We start from the raw sequence: 22,929 nt of genomic DNA, 5'->3' as shown, positions 1-22,929 counted from the left end.
TTTGCCTACTGGCTACTACTACCATATGAACTTCAAATGATGATGATGATATATGGAAAAAGAAATGATAGAACGAAGGTCTTTGAATGTGAGAAAGTCGACCCTACAGAACAGACCCATGTTAGAAAGAGTCAAAAACTTATATTAAAAGGCAGTGTTTTGAAAACCTATCCTCCAATCCCATGCATATGTGCTGGCATGGCATTTTTCCCGAAGGAAAAAGGCATACAACGTTTGTGCCGTACCAGTGGAGAATCTATTGGAATACCTTAAAACTAGAAAGGAGAGTGAAAGTCAAGTTATGGAGGCGTGGAGCAACTAAGCATGGCAATCCAACGGTTGAGATGAGCAGAGAGATTGATGCATTTAATTATATATTAAATAATGTTTGATTATTAGATGGAGATAGACAAAGATGCATGAGGATGAGGAAAGGAGGCTCCTTGACGCGGTTTTGGAGCTGAGTACAGAGAAGCAACAGCTGGTTGCATCACAAATGGGTTTCACTACTGATTTAGACTGCGCGTCTCATCTGCTACTGACATATTTTTCCCTTCCTCTTTTTTCTTCTTCTTTTCTTTTTTAATTTTCTAATAATTTCTTTTCCTTTTTTGGATTCTTGTTATGCACCACCACCTGCAGATCCTGGAAGCTGCCTCTTATTTAACAGGGAATCCTATGTTTTCTCTCTGCGCATACATAATTATTATTGTCATAAATTAATATAAATTCTCGTCTCATATATTTATATTCATTCTCTTAATACGTTATTTAAATTGCTATTCATTTTTTTATTTACTGTCCTTTGGGAACCATGATGTTACCCGAGACAGTCAAGGGGGTTAACGTTCTTTACTATCTCCTGCTTTTTTTATATTATTCCTCCATAGGATTGAAGTCCAAGTCTAACGCATTTTAATGAATTTTCATCTTATTTAAACAGTGGCGTTTTGAGAATTCTCTCTTCTTGGGTTGTCCTTAAACTGCCGACTTCAAGAAAGTCGTATTCAATTATTTGTTGTTTAGTTTCCATAGGGTAACTTCTGCAGCATCTCACGTGGTAAACTAGAAATATTTAACATGTTTTAACAAGAAATCTGCCATTGACTAAATCTTAACTGCCCCCCACCGAAGACCAGAAAAGATATTTTGTTATTCAAACGCACCAAAAGGCTAGTTCACATTAGTGGAGTGCTCAAAATGTGCTGAAGAGTAATCAGAAAAATTACTCTCTTTGTTTAATCCAAGCGATGAATAAGCTCAGAAAATAAAGAAAAGAGGTAAAAGTTGAAACTTCTATGGTACAAAATGAAAGGGCATGTGACAGAACTGCGATACAGTTGCAACCAAATGATGCAGCATGAAGGAAGCTTCATATAGAAAGGACAAAGAAGTCATTTTAAGACCTAGGTTGTCTGACGTTAATGTTCACATTAAATTTAAATCAACTAATAACCATCTGGCAGAGATGTCATATCTTGAATAGAAGTTCTTGTTTTTCTTTTGGGGTGAATTGAGTAGAGTATTTAATTAATGTCTTAGAACACAAGCATTCATCTATAAATAGGCCACCTTTACTTCCCCCACATTCAGTTCGATCTGATTCATTCCCTTACTTTCGGAATAGCAAACAGGAGGAAAGAAAAACCACATTCAAAAAGAGAGGAATAGAGACTTGTTGAACACCCTTTGCAGCCCAAGGAGAGTGATCTTGAGACATCTTTGAGTCGAGTCTCTATAATGGTCAAGAGAGGGCACAAGATCCACACAGAGACATCAAAGCCAATTCAACCTCAATCTTCGTCGCCAGCAGCATCAGATGGGAAAAAGAAGTACAAGGGAGTGAGAATGAGAAGCTGGGGTTCATGGGTTTCAGAGATCAGAGCACCAAACCAGAAAACAAGAATATGGTTGGGGTCTTATTCAACCCCCGAGGCTGCCGCTCGAGCCTACGATGCTGCACTTCTATGCCTTAAGGGTTCTTCAGCAAATCTCAACTTCCCTTCAAGTTCTTCACACTATATTCCTCAGGATACCGTTATGTCTCCAAAATCAATACAAAGAGTTGCTGCAGCGGCTGCTAATAGCTTTGCTGACAATGCCACAACCCCACCTTCGCCTCCCCCTGCCTCTGCCTCGACCTCATCTTCCTCAATCGTCTCGTCCCCATCAATGTCCTCCGATCAAATCGATGACGATGTCTCACTGTCATTTGGCGCCTACACTAGCTGTGATCAGACTGGTGAACCAGTCTCTTTGATGGACTCTTATTGGTATAGCTTTGATGATTTACAATCCCCAAAGTATGTAAATCAAATGCTCGGTGGTAATTTGTTTGATATTGATCCCACACAGCTGCTGGATGATTGTTGCGAAGAAAGTGATATTCGTTTGTGGAGCTTCTGCTGAGATATATATATGCAGGCCAAAACCCAATTCTTTTTCCTTACAGATTCATATTCGTTTGCCTCCAATGCTACATGTTGAAGATACATATATTACTGACTGACCAAGTTTAAAATTCTCATTTATCTATACATAAATGGTTCCTATATGTGCATGTTAGAAGAAGAAATTCATTGAGACAAGACAAATTTTTTGGCCTACTCTCTGAAGTGAATTTCTGAACATCTGAAATTATGTACCATTGATGCAAAGCTCTATCATGTTTATGTTATAAATATCCTTTCCATGTGTAGCAGAATATATTCATCAATGTCCCCAGTAATAAACAAATGTTTCGGTTATTTTTTAGATTAGTATGTGGATTGTGGAAAGCCCCTTCATTTGTCGCACCAATCGAACGACCTTAGATTCTCAGAAAAATTAAATAGTTAACTTCAGAAAAAGAGGGAACCATGTGTTGCGGGTGTGGGAACTTGAAATCTGTCGGAAAATGTGTCTTCTGTTATAATGTATCCAATGTTCATTGAACCTTACATACAGAACAAAGGACGATTCCTTGTCTGAGCATTGAAGATTGGCAATACATGAATTACACCATCTTGGAATGCTATCCATGTGTACGAAATCTGCCCTCCCCCGCCCCCCATCCCAAAAATTTTTGGGTTGAGTGATGTTTTGAAGTTGGTTTTAAGGCCAAAAGCCAATTGACAAAAAATGATAAAGCTATCAAAGATCATTTCTTCATGTGATGATTTGTCGGGATTCCATGCCTTTCAGCCGACCCAACTTCGTTCACAATAAGCATCACATCTACCACGTTCTTCTTATGATGCAAGCAGATCTGTTCTTTTCATATGTCTCATGCTAAGGTTAACGTGTATATTAATATACAAGATTGTATTCTTTACCTGCTTAGAAGGCGAACTGTTTGACCCTTTTGGCCAAGTAAGGAAGCTAAAATGATCATAAGATGGAGCCGATTTAGGACACATATGAGATGTCCTGTTGTGGAATAGGGAGAGGTTATGGGGACCCATCCTCTCTTGTTTTTTACACTGTATCTGGATGTCATGAGCCTAGAAGTTTGCAGAAGAAATAAAGCTTTTGGTTTTGGTATTACGTGTTCAAAGATACGCAGCAATAGTAGCAGAGAATATCTTCCCTTTCTTTTGACTCTTCCCCAAGTATGTAAGGACGGGTTTTGGTCTACACAGGGCTACCTTCCTCCATCGATCAACTATTTTAACTTGATCTCACGACGATGCACATGGAAATATAGAACTAAAGGACAAGCTCAACTTGCTGCATTTCAGACACGGCATGTGGCCGGGTTCTAAACGCCAATCAATTAATCCCCAGATTATAATATGTATGTCCAACACTATGGGTGCTTTTGTTTTGATATTAACAAACTTTGGGCAGATGAATTCCCCTTCTGAAACTGGGGCTAGTAGTTTAATTGGCGAATGTAAAGTAATGAGATACGATGTGGGTAGAACTCGACAAGAGACATTATTAATGTAGGTAATTATTGCTTGTGTTTTTATTTACTACATGCATCCAGAAACATGACACTTGGAATAGTGCTCAAGTTTCTTACTTCATAAAGAAGCCTGGATTAAAGTAGGAGCAATTATTTATGATATTTCATGTGAGCCCACTCGTTTCGCACATCATCATTGAGGCAAAGAATAATTGCCCGCCACGAAGAAAGGCAGCGGAATTGAGTTCAAGATCCAACATTAAGCATGAGATTAATGATCTAGGTTTGGCCTTATTAAGACATAATTTTATTAGATTTTTTTAATTTATGACAATTATATATACATATAATTTGCTGCTGTGACTTTTTAAAATTGAAATTGCACTTACTAATGGAGAAATAATATGGTTCCATTTTTTTTATTGGGGGCGTGGCTTTGTGATGCTTGTTACAAAATCAACAAAGGAGCAGTCTTTTGCAGACCGAACTTTGGCATTCACGTGGCCCCTTTTCACAGAACGCCAATATTAAGATTGAATCATGACTCTCAATATTTTTCCTTTCACATGAGGGCTTGTTTTGTCCAAGTTCTAAGAAATTTATAGTGACAATTATGTTTTTTTGGCGCAGGATATTTGAGACTCTTGCTCATTATTAATGTTTTTAATACTTCGTTTGTGGGATTAACACAGATTGACATTTTTTGGGAACGACTGGAGTTGTTCTTATACTAAAATAATAAAAACAAAGAGAAAAAAAACTTTGAATTCCATATTATCAATCAGAATCCTGAATCGCTATAATCTTTTTATTTATTTATTTGTGGACTAATTTGTCAAGTAACTAAGATTTTTATTCAATATTATAAGAAAAGAATTTTGATGGGAGAGAATTTTTTGTATGTGAATGTGGAACCAATATGCCATTTACGCACAAATAGAAACCTCCAGTGTCCGGAATTCTAATTCTATATAACTTTCCAACAGAACGAAGAATAACCATATTCCTCGGCAGACTATTTTTCCCGGTTGCCTAAGGTGAATCTCAAACAATGATCTTTGGTCTACTTGAGTTTTTTCACTTTGGTCCCTCGTGTGTTACCTACACGTCCATTACTATGCAGAAGCCCAAGAAATGGCCTTCAGAAGCGGGATCAAATAAAGCTGACCTGAGATAAATTTATCTACATAACACGCTTTTTCACCATAAACGCGAGAATTAACATAAGAGATTTCCAATATTAGATCTTGAAACAAATGTTACTGAATTCCATTTTGGGTTATCCATGTTCGTTGGCCCAGAGCGTCTGTGTTTGGTTCTATTTTTGGAACTCCAAGAGAATATGTAATCGTATTGAAGTAGGGGCCGCTGTTTTCTGATAGGGGAGGCAGAGTGAACTTCAAGGGTAAGCCGAGGCAAATCAGTGTCAGTATCTTTAGTGAACTAAAGAATACAGCATGATGAGATCCGCCGTGGACTAGCTGCTGCAAATGGCAAACAACGAGTGAAAGTCAGACTTAGTACAAGTGCACCAAATGGGTCTTTCAAGATTATGCTATTATTAGCATATAATTAGATGCATTCAATCTGCTAGTGTTTTCGTTATATTGTCCTCCCAGATTGTTTAATTTTTGCATGGACAGTCGCACACAAGTCAACAGGTGTATTTTAAAACAAAGCCAGTATTTCTCAAAAAGCATTTACTGCTTGTTTGTTCTTTAGAGAGTTGGGTCATTTCTATTCATGGAGTAGAGTTATAGAAAAAGGATTCCGTTATCACCCCTTGCAGAAGCGATTACATGATTCTCTTCTTCTGGACGAATCCGACGATGCCTCCCGTGGAAGGGCCACAAAAAGCCAGTCGAATCTGACTCCATCTCAAGCACCTTCGCAGCCTGCCTTCTCCGCCACTGGGTTCACCGGACTCGGAAGACACCGGCTCCGGCACCGGCACCGGCACCTCAAGCCGGCAAACAGGGCAAGAATTGTGAAGCCTGAGCCAAGGAACAATGCAATCTGAATGGTATATGTGCTTGCAAGGCAATTCCCTTGCATCTCCACCCAGTTCAAATTCTTCCTGGCAAACAGGGCAGTACGAGTTGTCCTTCAGATGGCTCTCCGCGATTTTCACACTTGGAATCGCATTGATAGCTCTCTCCGGCGCCGGCGGTGCCCCTGGCCTGTCATTTTCTGTCAACTGGTCAATCAGTTCCCCTAAGCCAGGACCAAAGTAATAGTCTCTCGGGTCCACACCGCGCAGTATAGGGTTTTGTCGTCTCCGAATCAACTCCAATGGGCTAGACGGATCTATAGGTGGAAGAATTAGCCAAGTCCGAGGAGGAGGAAGAATTTCAGGTTCTGGAACATCTGCATCAGAATCCCAATCTCTCTGAGCAGCCCGACGATGTCGTCGACGTGTTCCACGACGGACAGGAATTTCGCCATCGGAGTCGGCTTGACGCCCGCCTTCTTGCGGGCGTGATCGCTCTCGCTCCTGAATCCAACGGAAGCGGGGAGGTTGAGCTTGAGGATCGTGGAGACGACCATTAAACCGCCTAATTCGCGGGTCAAACAACCAAGAGAGGGCTTCTAGCAAACGGGCTTCCGGTGATGGATCGGCGTCGGTAAAATCCGAGACCGGTCTAGGCCCCGATAGGTTGATTTCACAGAGGAACTGACCAGAACAAAGTGGGCAGGTAATGTGGGATGGGTCTGTGGAGGAGGGGAGACGGACCTTCGGTGGCACTGGTAGCACCAGTACAAGAGGCTCGTCCTGGGTCCGCCATTCGTCCTCTGGCGAGGAGGGCTAAGAGACATTGTAGGTTTTAGAGTTGGAAAACCAAAAAGCAACATGGGCCTCCATGTTAATATGAATTTTGGGTTTCAAGATACTCCAATCGGAAGGCACAAACCTAAAGCAAGGAATGACTTATGGGCTCCAACTAAGTTACTTTAGCTTCTCGGGAGAGTTTGGTCTCCTCCTTTCTTTCCCCTTCTCCCCCACCCCACCCCCGGGGGTTTCCTGTCATAATAATGGCAATTTTTCCCAGGATATGGCCTTGCAGAGCTATGCAAGGTTTGCCCAGAATTAGAGGTCGCGTTCTTTTTAAGATTTTGAGCCCTACAAGATTCGGATGATGGCTTCCCTTTGTCCATATCTAAATGGGCTTGGTTGCCCATTTCCGTATACGCTTCAAACTATGACCCCCGCCCAACTAGGGGAACAATTGATAGCATAAAAAGGTCTCAAAAAGGAAGTGAAGAAGCAATGGATTGAAAAAAGATCCCAAAAATATTTAGCTTGATGGATAACCCTATAAGCTTCGGTTGCTTCAGCTCTGCCTGGTCGTAAAACCAAGTAGAAGGTCGACTTCTACCAGATAACCGCATTTTTACTGTTTTTTTTCTTCTTATTTTTAATGGCACAATCATATTCATGTGCAGAGACGTTGCATTTGCTTAACAGTGTTTTTTGGCAATATTCCGTTATATTAACGTCCCCGCCTCATCAATGCATTGATAGCCCGGAGGTCCTTTTGAATTATTCAAACTGTGTCGACTGATTAATCGACACTTTACCTATTCAAGTAGTGCGAGAGATTAGCCTTGTAGAGGTAGAATTAGGACCATTATATTAAATAAATTTGACTAGCTACTCAGCATCATCATATAATTATATAATCTCCGTGGATGTAATAATTGATTTGGGAGCTGACTTTTCAGTCGACGAGTCGATGAACAATCACGTGGTCGCGGTAAAAGTGGGGAAAGGAAAAAAGCTATATGTCTGAAAGCAGTCCTTCCTTCGATGATTGTCCAGTGATGTTCTCGCATACGGTGAAAGATAACATCTGAGTGGGAGTGCTTAGAAATTTATATATAGGCGGAGCCGGTAGCGCAATCATCCAGCTACCTTGTTCATCAAGAATGATATACCCATGGAAGCTCCGTATTTCAACAGCTCCATCAGGAAGCCTTTGAATTATTCCAGCCACCTCACCATCAAAATACCCACGCACGTATATGTCTTTTGACCTCACCATCCAAGCCACATGTATGGATGAAAGTCGGCAATGTACAATTAATTTAATGAAGCCTGATTTTATGGTTGTTGTTTTCAGTCTCAATTTCAGACCATCATCGTCAATTCACAGAACCCCGTCACAGTCTAGTTTATTTAAACATAATTGCATCCCCCCCCCCCAAAAAAAAAAAATGATACTTTTAGTCGAATTAGCTTACGCTTGTGATCGAGTTAATTAATAGATGTTGCACCTAGGCAATATCAGAGATGAGAGAAAGAGGGGTCAGACACAAAGTTAGACTAACAAGAAGGAATAAGAGGCGATGGTGGGAATGCTGAGTTTGTCATAATGTACATGTTTGGTAATGCGTGCACGCAGGTATGATTAAGAAAAGCCATATATATATATTCTTTAATTATAATTAATTGTGATATTAAGCTTGCTAAGCTTCATCGACATTTACGAACCACGTGAGCTAATGAGCCACGTCATTTTAAGAGCCAGAGATGTCGACGTTGATGCATGCATGAAAATCAGAAGAAACGCTGAGATTTGGTAAGGTGTGAATTATATTAATATTAGTAACTAAGAAAATATATATATAACGCACGCAAGGTTTTGAGTTGCCATCAAGTCACATATATATACCGCGCAGCTACTTTCAAGTTTGAATAGAGAACAAGGCTAATTGTTTCTTGTTCTTTTACGTACATACTTCAAAAGTTCAAATGTCCTTGTACTACTTTTTTTAGTTGACTTTGATTCGAACTGAGCAAGCTTTTCCTCGTTGCAACAACCAAAAGGGAAAAAAAAAAAAAAAAGTCTATTGGCACTGGCAGTCAAACCAGACCGCTTCCCCCGTTTCAAGCAATCCCGGTCAATTATGTCCATATGGTTATAATTTTTCATTTGTATATTAATTAATAATGAAAATGATTCCTACTGGATGGGGTTATTGTCTTCTATATTCTATATACCAAGTTCGTTAGTATTGAAAGCCAAGCCTTACCGGCATCGCTTTATTTCCGGAATTTGAGTCTGCATGTATTGTCGTGTTTATCCCTGCCTGCTTGAAACGAGAGAAATCAATGAGTCCAACCAAAGCAAATTAAATGCACATGCATGCACACATATCTTTTTGGTGAATTAGTATTAATGATTGGATTTGAATTTCTCCTCAGAGTTGAATCAATCAGTGTTTAATTTTTGAGATTCAGATTTCATCGAGGATTTTACACAATACAAATAGTCAAAATCAGAAGAAGACTTGAAAGTTGGTTGTGAATCTCACATCTGACAGTGCTCATGTTATGAACATGATTAAGGTGAAGCAGCCCTTTTGTGGTAAGTCTGTGTGTCAGACTGGGTCTGATTTGATATCAGAACATTCAATTTCTCCAACCTACCTTGCGTTTGCTTTCTGGGCCACCAAGACTGCACTCTCTGCTGCTCAGAAATAGACAAAGAAATGGATGTTCCTGCATAGTTAATGGACTTGGAATTAAGAAAACAAAAAATAAAACAAAAGTAACTCAAGAAATTAACTTCATATGTACTGATATGTCGAGGACCAGAGAATCCCTCACATGCATGTTAGCTTCAAGTGAGTCAAAATGACACGGTCCTCTCTTATTCACATAGCAACAGATCGAAGCCGTAGCTGCTTAATCAGCCTACCCAGAAATTTAAGCTTTCCCAATTGGACCACTCCCTCTACTGAAATATCTTCTTTCTAAAATCATGAGATGCTCTGCCCTTTTGCATTATGGTTTCTGGCTTTGACTAAATTGCAAGCAAAGCAATTATGATTTCTGCACAGTTCTCACGGTGGAACATCCCGCATCAATCCTAACGTGCCACATGGAATTCCATGCAGCACCAAAGAAAAACAACAATAATTTCATCTCTCCCTTGCCTCGTGAATGGCGTGGGACACACACTACACCATCTTATTAATCTAATGCATATTATATATCAGATGGTGTGGTCAACTCAGCTCATCATCATCAGTCTTGGCTTTTTGTTCTGTAAGGATCGGATTCTATGTGAAGGGATTAGGTACTTGATTTTGAACATAGTGTGGAAGCAAAATGCTGCGGATGATTTTATATATTTTCAATCTCCAGCAGTATTGACTAGAAGAATTCAACATCCCAATTCTACGGTGACAGAGCTTTGCTGATTGGTTATGTTCATACCCTGCGCTCTTCAGCCATCCCCTTCTTGCTTCAACGTTCATTTCTTGGCTAAATTTCCAGAGTACTATAGCTCAATGCTCTGAACTGTACTTAAAAGTCATTTTAAGTTTCACGTTCAGTTTGTGGCAGTAGCAAAGTTTGGTTCCTTTTTTTCAAGTGTATTTATTTATTCGCTTTCTTTACAATTCAACCTTTTCAACTCTGTTGACATAATTGCCTAAGAAAAATCATAATGTTTTGGTGCTGATAAAAAGTGTGACGAATCACATTTAAAAGTATGGAGAAAATGATTTAATTGTGCAAAGCGATGATTAAAGTAAAAATAAGTGCGAAGGCGGTCAAAATACTAGTAAAATTATACACTGATATTATTATTGCTGAACCAACTTCAAAGCGGCGTTGGTTAAGTTAGGTAAACCAAACTCAGGAAGTGTCACCTGAGTCAAATATATTCCCTCCACACTGCCTCATTATTCTTTGGGATATGACCTTTTGCATAATGGCAGCAGGGCACAGTGCTTTACATGGGGATTCTGCAAGAAGAAAAGGTTTCAAATGCAAGGAAAACAAAGGCCTGCGTATCACTATCATCACACCATTATTTTAATTCTCCATGGCACTCGGTCAGAAATTGACCCCTCTGAAGGCGACAAAACCAAGGTTATTAGCAATTAAAATCAGAATAATTTCCTAAATGTTAGTGTCCTGGCATCTCCTTTTCCCATGGCCAAGATGCTACTAAGCAGTATTTGATAGGGGAGGCCGAAAGGTTACGGACTTGCTGTTTCCTATCCCTCTGTGAAGATAGCATAGCCGCCTAAACGCGGAGACGGCAATTCAAAAAAGAGAGTTAAAGCTCTTTCCACGGAGGCACCCCTACGAATATTCTACTGTACATCTCCTTCATAGGACTTTTTCTGAGAAATTGCACAGGAAAACTTTGAACAACACAACAGATTTTTCAATCTGGGATTTGTTAGAATTTTAAAACGAAAATACGGGGAGTAGAGACAATCATGGACTTCCAAGTACAAATTAATCACTAAAATTTATACATATATGCATGTCTCTTTCTTGGAAGTCAGAAGTTATTCCCCGCCTCGAAAAGGATAAGGATCAAATGCACAAAACTATCCTGTGCCGGATGCACCATACACTGCACAATGCATGGACAGAAGTGGGAGAGGGATCCTTTCCATGATTACTGCCAGATTCAGACAGATTGGCAATGCTAGTGCAATTTGATTATGGCACTGATACATATTTCTTCCATTTCCCATCCCAATATAATTGTACAAAAATAATGAGGGCTTGTCTCATAATGTCTTGAACGACATAGAACCGGCTTACAGGGAGACAGGGAGACAGGATTTTTAATGGCGTGGATGATTTTTTGACCGCTTATTGGGAGTTGTTCGCCTCGTCCAGATTTGAATATCTCACAGTAAGTAATCCTAGCACGGGCAAAGCCATTTATTCACAAAGGTCAAGCTCACACCAGCTTGTACCTTTTCAATTGATAGCGATTTCATCCGGTTGAAATAATAAGTTCAACATGAACCTTGCTAATTCCATGGATAATAGGTTGAAAAATGATACTTCTGGAAACCGTCCTTAGCATGGAATCTTTCAATGCGAATTAATGGAGTCAAACTTTAATTTCCTACTCCCCAATTGCCCCGTCAAGAAAATGGAGTTGAAAATTATCCTGTCATTGATATAGATGGCTTTATATACAAGTTACAATGCGATGAGAGAAGCCAGTATCAAAACATGCTCTCACTAAATTAGTAAATTCAACCTCTGATGAGTTTGCTCGACGAGGTGACGTATGACTCCCAAGTAATTAAGATTTAAAATTAGCAAACTTTAATATTTACAATTCAAAGGAAAGCTAAAGTCTAAGTTTTAGACCGGAGTGTCGCAGAATTTTCCTTCCATCCTGTTCTGAACAGCTTTTACAGCGGCAACTCTGGCAGCGGTGGCGGCTCTGTTGGCAGCAGCTATAGCTTTGTTAACTTGTTCATCCACCCGGCGAAGCTTTATAGCATTCTCTGCTGTTTTCCTAGCAGCCTTCGAATTAAGAACCAACAGATGAGAACATAGTATTGTCGTTTCTAAAGGGACTCCGATGAGAAATCTATAGTTGAGGATGGTATTAAACGACATATACCTGAACTGATCCGAGGAGCTGATGGGTTAGTGATGGTAGAGGATGAATGAGGTTGCCAGCATCCCATTCGCCACATTTTCTGTCACCATTTCGAAAAGTGTAGACCCCAAGACCTTGCCTACGACCTTCATGCCACGCTCCTTCATAACAATGGCCATTGGCAAAATGGTACACCCCAAATCCATGTATTTTGTCTCCAAAATACTCTCCCGCGTATCTATCTCCATTCCTTTATCACATTCAAAAATTAACCATCATGGGTTTGCACAGAGAACAAGTAGTACCACAAACTACAGTAACTATCTATCAACAAGGACTTCAAAACCAGACTCTCAGATCAATCTTGGAAATTTCAGCCAATTCAGCAACTAGGCCAACCAAACCTCAAACCACATCAATGCGTAACTAATTTTGTCGACAGACACAGACTGTAAAGAATTGGAAAACACGGCCAATTCCACGTAGCTGCCCAGTAAGTAGTAGATCAGCAGGAAAATAAAATGGTTCAGACACAACAAAAATAAATGGAAAACAAAGACCGCATTTCATTTCTCCCATCAATGCAAATTCCGGGCATAAAGGCAGCAGAAACTCACCTAAAATGGTAGCATCCGTGACCGTGCTTGACGCCGTACTTGAACTCGCCGATATAACAACTTCCATCGGAGCAAGTCTGTACTCCCACACCGTGGCTCTGCCCATTACACCATTCTCCAGCATAAGAGTCCCCAGTATAGAACCTATAAATCCCATAACCATGTCTCAGACCCTGCCTATACTGTCCCCTGTAGCGACTACCTTTTGCCCAGGTCTCAATCCCATACCCATCGTGCCTTCCGTCCACCCAGTCACCCTCATATCTCGCGTTCGCGAAGTAATTGTAAACCCCACTTCCGTTACACTTTCCTTTGTGGAACTCCCCCTCGTAGAAGTCACCATTGCCGTAAAATTCCACGCCTCCCTGATAATTCTCTTCTCCGCTGGTCTTTTAATTGCTGTAGAGTCTCCGATGAACCACTGCACGGGCTTTGGGTTCGTCTTTGAAAGGCCGAGTCTTTTCAGATTCTCATCCCACGAGTGTTTCAGAACAGAGAGACTCCGGTGGATCGCCCCCTTGTTCTTAATTGCAATATATAGCCCGACAGAGATAAAAATCAACGCTATTAACAGGTTCTCCGAGTCGAGCCTATGTTCGTGTTCGAGATAGACAAAGTAGAATAGGTAGAAAAAGAAAGTGTATGCGCAAAAGAAGATAAAACCGACCGAGGTTATAACAATAACCGGGACACTGGTCCGAGTCGAACCGGTTCGTGGGGTGGAAGCCCGCAAGTGGTACTTCACCTTCTGCTCTTCCTCGCTTTGAGCAGCGACAGCATCATCTTCGTTTATCGAAGAGAGACTGGGAATGGAAGAACGAATTGTGGGTGAGGAACGAAGGAGCGAGGAGTGAGTTCTGGTAAGCTTGGCCTGACTCTTCTGGCCTTCCATTGCTGAGGGTTTGGATCTGAGAAAGGGTCAGATCTTCCCAACTAAGCTCTCCTGTAACGAGATATTCTCGTAACTATCGCTGCCCCGGATGCCGCCGGCAACATCTCAGGCGCCGCGCGAGAAGCAGTGGTGGTGAAGTCAGCAGCAGAAAGCAAAATCGGATCATCGAGAGAGAGAGAGTGAGAGAGAGCCGATGAATTGAATTTCTATTTTAGTCCGAGGAATTGGCCTTTCGAGGGAGGGAAATAAATAACAGCTACGGCTGCCCTGTGGGAATGGATACCCATTCGTGCCGCCGGGATTTAAAGCAGAAACAAGAAGAAGGGGGAGTTAAATTCAATCTGAACCGTGGGATGGATACCCGGCGCTCGGATATCTTCGAGCGAGTTTATCACCGTCCATTTTGAACAAAGTGTCCCCCTGATCTTGACCTTGACGGTATGGTCGTCGCGTCTAATCTGGTTCGGCATTCACTGTAGCAGGCCGGCACGTGCCTTCAAGTTCACACTTTTAACTTTTTTTCGCCTTCATATTTTTTTTTGGGCCAATTTGTTTACATTAGAAATGTTTGAAATTTCTATTTTTTAATCACATCTTGACCAAAAAATTTCTATTTACACATTACTCTTCTCACATGAATTAGTTTCATACGATTTATCAAATATTTTAACTCTAAATTTTTATTCCGACGTTTTCGTTTGATTTTTTGGTAATATCTTTCTTTTTTCTGAGATTTTTCGTAATATCAGACAGTGTTATATCATACTTATCCTAATATATAAACTAATTGTTTAGTTGATCCTAATTCTAAATATAAAACATATTTTTCATATTTTAATTTTTTTGAATTATCTTTACTGATACTCTTGATATAATCAAGTATGAGAGAGATGGAGAATATTATAAAAGATAATTATGGTATTTAAAAAAAATATCATATTTCTTACAATTAACTAATTTATTTAAATTAAATAGGTTTTAGATTAAGTACATGGCAAATGATAAAGTTTTCTTCTTCTTTTTTATTGTTACGCCATAATATTAATTGCTATTGATTTTTTTTTTGACCGGATAATTGCTATTGATCTGCTGATTCAGGATTTTCAGTTTTTATTGTTACGGCATAAATTCCATATAACGGGCTAGCGGAGATTTTCAGTTTTTATTCAATTATTGGACTGAAGTACTACTATGCCTTAAAGCCATGCATAATATTTATCGTAGGAAAAATGAGAGAAAAGAAGCTTCAAAATGTGAAATGCCAATTTGAGAAACCAAGAAATGTAATTACAGACAGGGAAGTTTTTCCAAATTGAAATTTAAAATTCAGTGAAATGACAAAAAAATTTTGTAAAATTTACTAATCCAGATTCAGGTGAAGAAGAAAACTTGAATCTTCCAACAAACAGCTCTGCAACCGACCGGCCACCACCGGTGGCAGGCGACCACTGCCGGTGATAGCCTCCGACGGCTGCCGACCGCCTCTGGCCACTGGCGCGGCCACGGTGTGGTGGTAAGTGAAGGATTTTTGTGATAAGATTTGTTTTTTTTTTTTGAATGGGATAATATTGGTTCAAAGTGACAGGGGTGGGATTTGATCTCACAACCCTTAGCCACTTGGACCAACAAAAGGAAGATGGCCCCATCAAAGATTTTTAATCTTATAATACAAATAAAAATATAAGTTAACTTTTTTACTATGATTCCAGCTCGTGACAACAATTTATCTGAGGATGACAAGTCTTAATTGAGAAATAACAAGTTTAAATTTGATATTAACAAAGCAATTTTTCCTTATACATAACAAGAAATAGCATGTACGTTAATTAAAAATGACCATAATTTATTTGAAAATAACACGTCTTTACTGGAAAATAACAACAATTTATTCGGTATTTCTTGTTATGTATAAGGAAAAGTTGCCTTGTTAATATCAAGTTTAGACTTATCATTTTTTAGTAAAGACGTGTTATTTTCAAATAAATTATGGTCATTTTTAATTAACGTACATGCTATTTCTTGTTATGTATAAGGAAAAGTTGTCTTGTTAATATCAAGTTTAGACTTGTCATTTTTCAGTAAAGACTTGTTGTTTTCAAAAAATTATGATTATTTTTAATTAACGTACATGCTATTTCTTGTTATATATAAGGAAAAGTTGCCTTGTTAATATCAAGTTTAGACTTGTCATTTTCCAGTAAAGACTTGTTATTTTCAAATAAATTATGGTCATTTTTAATTAACGTACATGCTATTTCTTGTTATGTATAAGGAAAAATTACTTTATTAGTATCAAGTTTAGACTTGTCATTTTTCAGTAAAGATGTGTCATTTTTAAATAAATTATGATCATTTTAATTAATGCACATGCTGCTATTGTTATGTATAAGGAAAAGTTGCTTTGTTAATATCAAATTTAGACTTGTTATTTCTCAATTAAAACTTGTCATCCTCAGATAAATTGTTGTCACGAGCTGGAGTCACAGTAAAAGAGTTAACTTATATTTTTGTTTGCATTATAAGGTTAAGAAATTTTTGATGGCCATCTTCTTTTTTGTTGGCCCAAGTGGCCAAGGGGTTGTGGGATCAAATCTCACCCCTGCCACTTTAAACCAATATTATTCCATTCCAAAAAAAAAATTGTCACAAAAATCCTTCACCGGCAGCCACCACACGGATGGCCAGCGTCGGTGGCCAGAGGCGATCGGCGGCTGTCAGAGGCCAGTCGCCGGCGGTGGTTGCCGGTCGCCGGCCACCGGTGAGGGGCTAGGTTTTTTTTTAAAAAAAAACAAAGGGCATTTTTGTCATTTCACTGAATTTCAAATTTCAATTTGGGAAGGACTTCCCTATGTGTAATTACATTTTCTTAGCTTCCCAAATTGGCATTTCACATTTTCAAACTTCTTTATCTGTCATTTTCCCTTTATCATATAACATGTTTATTACTCCTCCTGTCTTTAATATAAGACTTAATTTTTGAATTAATTTTGGCCTTAAATATAAGATACATTTCTTATATTTATCAATTTTTTTAAATTATCCCTATGGATACTCCCTCAACTATAATTAAGTGGAAGAGGGAGAGGAGGTATTAAGAACGATGATTATGGTGTTTTAGGAAAAATATGTCATTTTTCTTATAATTAACTAACTTACCTAACTTTCTTAATCTAATTAAATTAATTAAACGAGTCTCATATTAAGGGTTGGAGGAATATATATTTAGATAGTCTAAATTTTAAGTTATATTTGATTTGATTTTACATTTAAGTAATCAAGTAATATTTTTCAACAATTTAATAGTTAGAATGCAATTTTAAACAATCTGCTCCCTCGTTTCATGAGATTTTTAAATGTAGATGTGATTCTGCGAACCCTTAATCATCACTCATACTATTTGGATTTGTTAGAGGTAAATTATTTAAATATTTAAATGTGAGTGTAGTTTTTCTCACTTGCAAATTGGAATATTATGGGGGAAATTATATAATTTGATAGCATTATTGGTTTAATTCAGTTTTTTTTTTATTTTAACCAAAATCTTCTAAAGCGCACCAAACTGAATATGGAGTATGAAAAAAGCTTCGGCATAAAAAAACTAAAATCCAGGCTGAAAAGATCGAATTAACTTGGGTTGGATTTGGTCTTTGATTCTGGTTCAATTTTTCTAACATCTAATAATACACGAATCGCTTCTAAGAATTTAATCCATCAACGTATATTAACTAAAGAACAATATCTTATATTAAAAAAAAAGAATAACAAGTCAATATTTTTATTATATTTATTTTCCATGAAAATGTGTTGCTCCACTAAAGTTGTGATTTCTTTTTAATTCTTTACGATTTATTTATATTCACACTTCACTGAACTATATTTTTAAAATGTATTTTAACCAAATTTAAACGACAAAAAAGCGTACTCTTTAAAAATAAAAAGTTATTAACTTTCGTGTGTATTGCGTTGCAGGAGGAAAATGTGTTCAGAATTTAAATTCTTAAGTTGCATTCTTTTAAGTAGGTGTGTAGGTAAAAAACAAACCATAATTATAAAAGTTGTTTTACAGTATACGAAGTAAGTATGTGAAGAAGTTTGTTTCTATTTGTGAAAAATTAAAATACTTTGAGTGTTTATAAATCCCTCCTAATTTAAGACCAGTTGGTTTATTTAAAAAATTAAAAAAATTACTAAATCACTTTAAAATATTTATATTTTTTTCAAGCTAATCTATGTCACTTATAAATTGATATATAATCCAATAATCAAGATTAAATTTTAAAAAGATCATGTAACATATGTTATAATTAAATAATTTAATTAATTTTTTAATTTTTTTAAATAGTTAGTTGAGTTTTATATCATCAAGTAATGTAAATGTAGTATGAATGACGAACTCATCCGGAGAAAATATACTACCGCGAGGCATGATGAATCAGAGGCGATCAAATGAAACGACAATGACCATGAAAAGACAAACTTGAAAGCTGGATAGCCAAGGCCTAAGGTTACGTTTGGAGCACACATTTTTATTTTCTACGGGGATCGGCTGTGAAACTGGGAACACCAAAACACTGGGCGAATTGCAAGGAAATCTCAAATAAAAAATATAATTATTGAAAAATTTTATTAACAATAACACAATTTGTAATAACAAGTTGCATGTTAGCAAATAACAATTATTTTTTTATCATTAAAACTTATCGATATTTTTTTTTTTGCAGTTAATTAGAAATGACTAGTATCCCAAAATATAAGATGTGCAGAGTGGCAGCCGGAATTAAGAAAGGGGCAACCACTTGTCAAATTGAATTCACTCACAAAGCAGTGTCAGGCTCGCAGATGCTTGGATCGTACAGCTAATCCCCAGAAATATAAATGCTCATATCGTACTATTCGGCTCCTCCTGATAAAGCCTGCTATATTTTGCATTCCTTATCATAGTTACTTGCGTTCTTCACTTGTACTTCTTCGCTCGCCTCAATTAACTAATTAAGGATACGACTGCTATTCTTAAATTTTAAACCGCCCATGAGAATTTTCATGATACTAGAAATATAAACTCACTGGCAAACCATGTCTTTCTCTTGTCATCAAATTCAACCTAACCCTTCGATTTACCTTCATGCATTTAAAACTGGCTTTTGAACACGAGACCCGCCCAAGTATTTGTTGAGAAACACCTTAGACAAAAACCATCATTGATATGTTAACATGCTTATTTGAAATGACCGCAAGATCCTTTAAACAGTTTTTCAATCAGAATTTATCTATAGAATCTGACATAAGTATCGATAATTTAGGTGAATGTGTTTGTTCAACAGCATCTCCAAACAAGTAATATATATTTTATAAATGGCTTGGATATGAAGAATACTTATTGGGCTTAATAGCTCAATCCACTATTCACTGTGATCAGATTCGCCGTCGCTGTGTGTGGACTGACTCGTCATGCCCACGGGCCATCATTATTCGCCTACTATTGTTATTCTTTTATTCCCATCTCTTTTCTCCCTGCTATTTCTAGAATTTCATCCAAATTAATATTATTCTCAAATTAATAATTTTTTAATTTTAAAATTTGTTATCTAATTATTATTTATCTCATGCCAAGCACGTTAGGGGGGAAAATCTAATTTTATAAAAAGAATAGAAAAGAGAGGGGAAAAAAGAGGAGACAAAACCTTGGATCGGTAAGGGAGAGCCAAGAAAACACCACTTATAGAAGCAACTGATGATAAGTTAATGAACTCTGAATAACAAGACGGATTAGCTTCCTCTAGCAACTAGCAAATTCCCCTAGCTTCAATGGCATTATTATTTCTCGAAATGACACGGCCTTCAATCTAGAACTATTCTCGACGAACGTTCATTCCCTAACTTAACAGGCTTCAAACTAGTTCCTGTTCTGATCACTTTCCTTTAAGCTTCTCCTTCATCCTCTCCACTGCCGCCCTCAAAGTCTGTTCATCCTTGCAGAAAGTAAATCGGACAAGGTTCTTTCCCTCTTCTGGCTTTAAGTAAAATACACTGGTGGGAATGGCCACTACTCCGACCTCCTTAATTAGATACTCACAAAACGCAACATCATTTTCCAGTCCGAAAGTTGTGTGATCTACAACCACAAAGTATGTTCCACTGGATGGGAATACCTTGAAACCAACGTCCTTCAACCCATCCACCAAAATAGCTCTTTTCGCCATATAGTCCCTCTTTAGCTCCTCAAAGTAAGAATCCGGGGCTCTAAGAGCTGCGGCAGCTGCCCACTGCATAGGAGTGGAAGTGGCGAAAGTGAGGAAAGAATGTGCCTGTCGGACTCCCCATGTTAGGTGTGGCGGTGCTATTGCCCATCCAATCTTCCATCCCGTTAACGAGAATGTCTTTCCCAAGGAATTCATCGTAACTGTCCTTTCGAACATTCCTGGAAGAGAAGCCATTGAAATGTGATCCATGTCAAAGGCCAACTTATCATATACTTCATCAGTGAAGACCAGGACATCATTCTCAATGCAAAGCGATGCAATGGTTTGGAGCTCCTCTCGAGTGAACATCTTTCCTGTCGGGTTGTGAGGAGTATTTATCATGATGGCACGGGTATTTTTGGAAATGGCAGACTTCAATTCTTCCATGGGGACAGCAAAATCTGGAGGGCGCAAAGTGATGCCTTTTATTTTTGCGCCAGCCATGGATAGAGTGGCTTCATAAGAATCATAGAAAGGAGCAAACATGATAACCTCATCACCAGGATTTATTAATCCCAACATAGTTGCGGCAATTGCCTCTGTACACCCACTTGTAACAGTAACTTCCCTTTCGGGGTCCACTGTAAGTCCAGTATCTTTCTTAAATCTATCGGCAATGGCAAAGTTCAGGTCTGGAACTCCATATCCCCGAGCATATTGATTTTTCCCATCCCGAATGGCCTGAATCGCAACTTCCTTGACAAAATCTGGACCATCAAAGTTTGGAAAGCCTTGACCAAGATTTATGGCTCCATGTTTTATGGCAAGAAGACTCATTTGGGTGAATATTGTTGTTTTGAACTTCTCCAAGCGCTTCGCAACCTTGTATACAAATTATCAAAATAAGATTCAATGAGGTCACGTACAAGTAATTCACAACGAAACCCAGAACTCTTCCTCTCGCAAACGCTCCCCTTTCTACTGCACAAAATTTGATCCTAAACCTCTGTCCTTGCATCAAATAACAAGTGCCAGGACTTGAGGAGCTAGCATCTTCAATTCCCCATCCCCACCCAAAAAATAGAAGGAAAAAAAAGCTTAATGCAAGAAACCATGTGGATATGCCCTTTACTAAGAAACTATAAAATCCACAAGGATACGGCAACCAAACGACAATGGGAAACGAGGGTTGAGACATGCTAAGTCATTAAGAGGGGGGAAGGGGGAATCGTGATATTCATAATAAAGGAAATATAACTGCTTTACTTCCGTTGTATGGGGGGCCAAAAAAAAAAAAAAAAAAGGAAACATAACTGACTCACTCCCAACGACCTATCTTAAGAACCGAATAAACAGACCCAAACGATTGTTAAGGACGGCAAATCAAAGCAATTTTAGAGCAGGTTAGCTACAGCACCAGTACATCAGTTGGCCCTATAGTTGTATTAGAGCATGGAAACAGGAACAGAAATAATATAAACTTTGATATTGGTGAATGTACTAGAAACAAGGTTAACCACAAATTGATAGCCACTTGGATGGCAGAATTTTCACATCTAACACCAATTCCAAAAATCAGACAAGAGAACTAAATTAGCCAACACTGTAAGCATAATTGCAGGAGACGAACACAGAAGGGGAAAAATGGATAGGAATTGCAAATGGCTAATTGTACAATGAAAAAGAGAAATCGCAAATAAGATTGAAGTATGAACAATTTGACGAATAGGCATCATAACAAGGGACAAGAGATGTACCTGCAAAGGGTGGTGGGTCTTGTGAGTGACATCGCTGGAAGGAGAGAGGGGTTCTTTCTGAGTAGAAAGAGTGGCCATGGTGGGGAGGGAAGACAGCGGATTTGATGTCGGGACGCAGGAGGGGTTGAAGACCCTGTAGAAATGCCGAGACAGGTTTGGGAATGAGAATGTCTTGAATCTCATTCGGGGATGCGTCGATGTACACGGAACCTGCATGTCAAACGCGCAAATCGTATTAGGGTTTCGTTGCGAAGGCAGAGCAGAGGAACAGCGAGAGTGTCATGCTCGATAGAGATTCTTTTTTTTTCCCCCCCTATCCCCGGGGAAGGAGAAAGGGAAGGGAAGGGACTGTGGCGTGCGTTTGAGCACGGGCACTGGGGACCATGGCTCATACGTGGGGTCCTCAAACGAGTCAGCCAATCACCAATGTCACTGGTGGGGGAATGCCGGAATGGGGAAGGATGCACATGCACCCGAATCGCATTGAACGATAATATAATAAAATGAAAAGGGGAACAAAAATAGATGCGATGCATTTTGGGCCCATGTGACATGATTCTGGACTTTCTCCCGTAAGGGCCGATTTGTTATAGATGGGCTCCGGCCCAAATAAACTTTTGATTGAGCAGAGCTTCACAGTCTCATCTGTTTCGCTCTCTTTTTATTTCAACAAGGCAATAATTCCAAGGATCTTGTTTCTGCAACGGAGTTAAGAAATTGGGTTAACATGAATCGAATGATTAAATGAGGTCAAATGGACAAGAATAAATTGGAAAAATGAGAGAGAATGTGTATAGTCAGTTGATCTAGGTTTGGATTGAAGAAATAAACTAGTTAAGCAGAACGATCGCTGGGCGCAGGATTACAACCCCTTGTCGGATTATGGAGCATGTAAAGAAAAGTGAGGGAGTATGTTATAAGTATAATTAATTGAGGGGTCAACCCAAAGCCTAAACTTATATATGTTTTTGTGCGTGTCCACTTGTTATATTCAAATCATATGCGACAATCCATAACCCTGGCGAACAAATAAAACTGTTGCTGCAAAAAGTTGATCAAACCATTGAAATCTGGAAAGATAATTAGCTGGCAAGATGTTAACTAAGGAGAATTATGATTATGTCAGATTCCATCTCTCTCCTTTCCTCTTTCTGAGCATATATATATATATATAGATCCAAAAGAACTCCGATCCATAACTATATATCCATATAATTAAT

At 38.6% G+C, this 22,929-nt stretch overlaps 2 protein-coding genes and 2 pseudogenes across 2 annotated transcripts; 1 reads left to right on the top strand and 3 right to left on the bottom strand.

The window, feature by feature from the left end:
• Positions 1–1,648: 1,648 nt before the first annotated feature.
• On the top strand, positions 1,649–2,719 carry LOC114731900 (ethylene-responsive transcription factor ERF014-like). Its single transcript, XM_028919152.1, has one exon. It carries the CDS (start codon positions 1,741–1,743, stop codon positions 2,407–2,409), a length of 669 nt encoding a protein of 222 aa, XP_028774985.1. The 5' UTR covers positions 1,649–1,740; the 3' UTR covers positions 2,410–2,719.
• Positions 2,720–5,098: 2,379 nt separating this feature from the next.
• Positions 5,099–7,069, bottom strand: LOC114731934 (E3 ubiquitin-protein ligase RNF126-like; annotated as a pseudogene).
• Positions 7,070–11,803: 4,734 nt separating this feature from the next.
• LOC114731917 (MORN repeat-containing protein 1-like) lies at positions 11,804–14,033 on the bottom strand (annotated as a pseudogene).
• Positions 14,034–19,511: 5,478 nt separating this feature from the next.
• On the bottom strand, positions 19,512–21,998 carry LOC114731916 (probable N-succinyldiaminopimelate aminotransferase DapC). Its single transcript, XM_028919174.1, has 2 exons — positions 21,710–21,998; positions 19,512–20,834 (listed from the first exon to the last, which is right to left on the bottom strand). Exons 1-2 carry the CDS (start codon positions 21,923–21,925, stop codon positions 19,683–19,685), a joined length of 1,368 nt encoding a protein of 455 aa, XP_028775007.1. The 5' UTR covers positions 21,926–21,998; the 3' UTR covers positions 19,512–19,682.
• Between the last annotated feature and the right edge of the window lie 931 nt (positions 21,999–22,929).

The sequence above is a fragment of the Neltuma alba genome, unplaced genomic scaffold (assembly GCF_004799145.2).
Source record: "Neltuma alba isolate B1F8T4 unplaced genomic scaffold, ASM479914v2 tig00012864_pilon, whole genome shotgun sequence".
Lineage (NCBI taxonomy): Eukaryota > Viridiplantae > Streptophyta > Magnoliopsida > Fabales > Fabaceae > Neltuma > Neltuma alba.
The sequence above is the reverse complement of the archived record's forward strand: the minus strand, read 5'-3'. Positions and strand labels throughout refer to the sequence as shown.

Bases quoted from the DNA above. Each gene is read 5' to 3' on its own strand.
- LOC114731900 (XM_028919152.1), top strand. From the start codon at position 1,741: ATGGTCAAGAGAGGGCACAAGATCCACACAGAGACATCAAAGCCAATT.
- LOC114731916 (XM_028919174.1), bottom strand. From the start codon at position 21,925: ATGCAGGTTCCGTGTACATCGACGCATCCCCGAATGAGATTCAAGACA. The intron at 20,835-21,709 runs GTACATCTCTTG...TTTGTATACAAG, and splicing joins AGACCCACCACCCTTTGCAG to GTTGCGAAGCGCTTGGAGAA.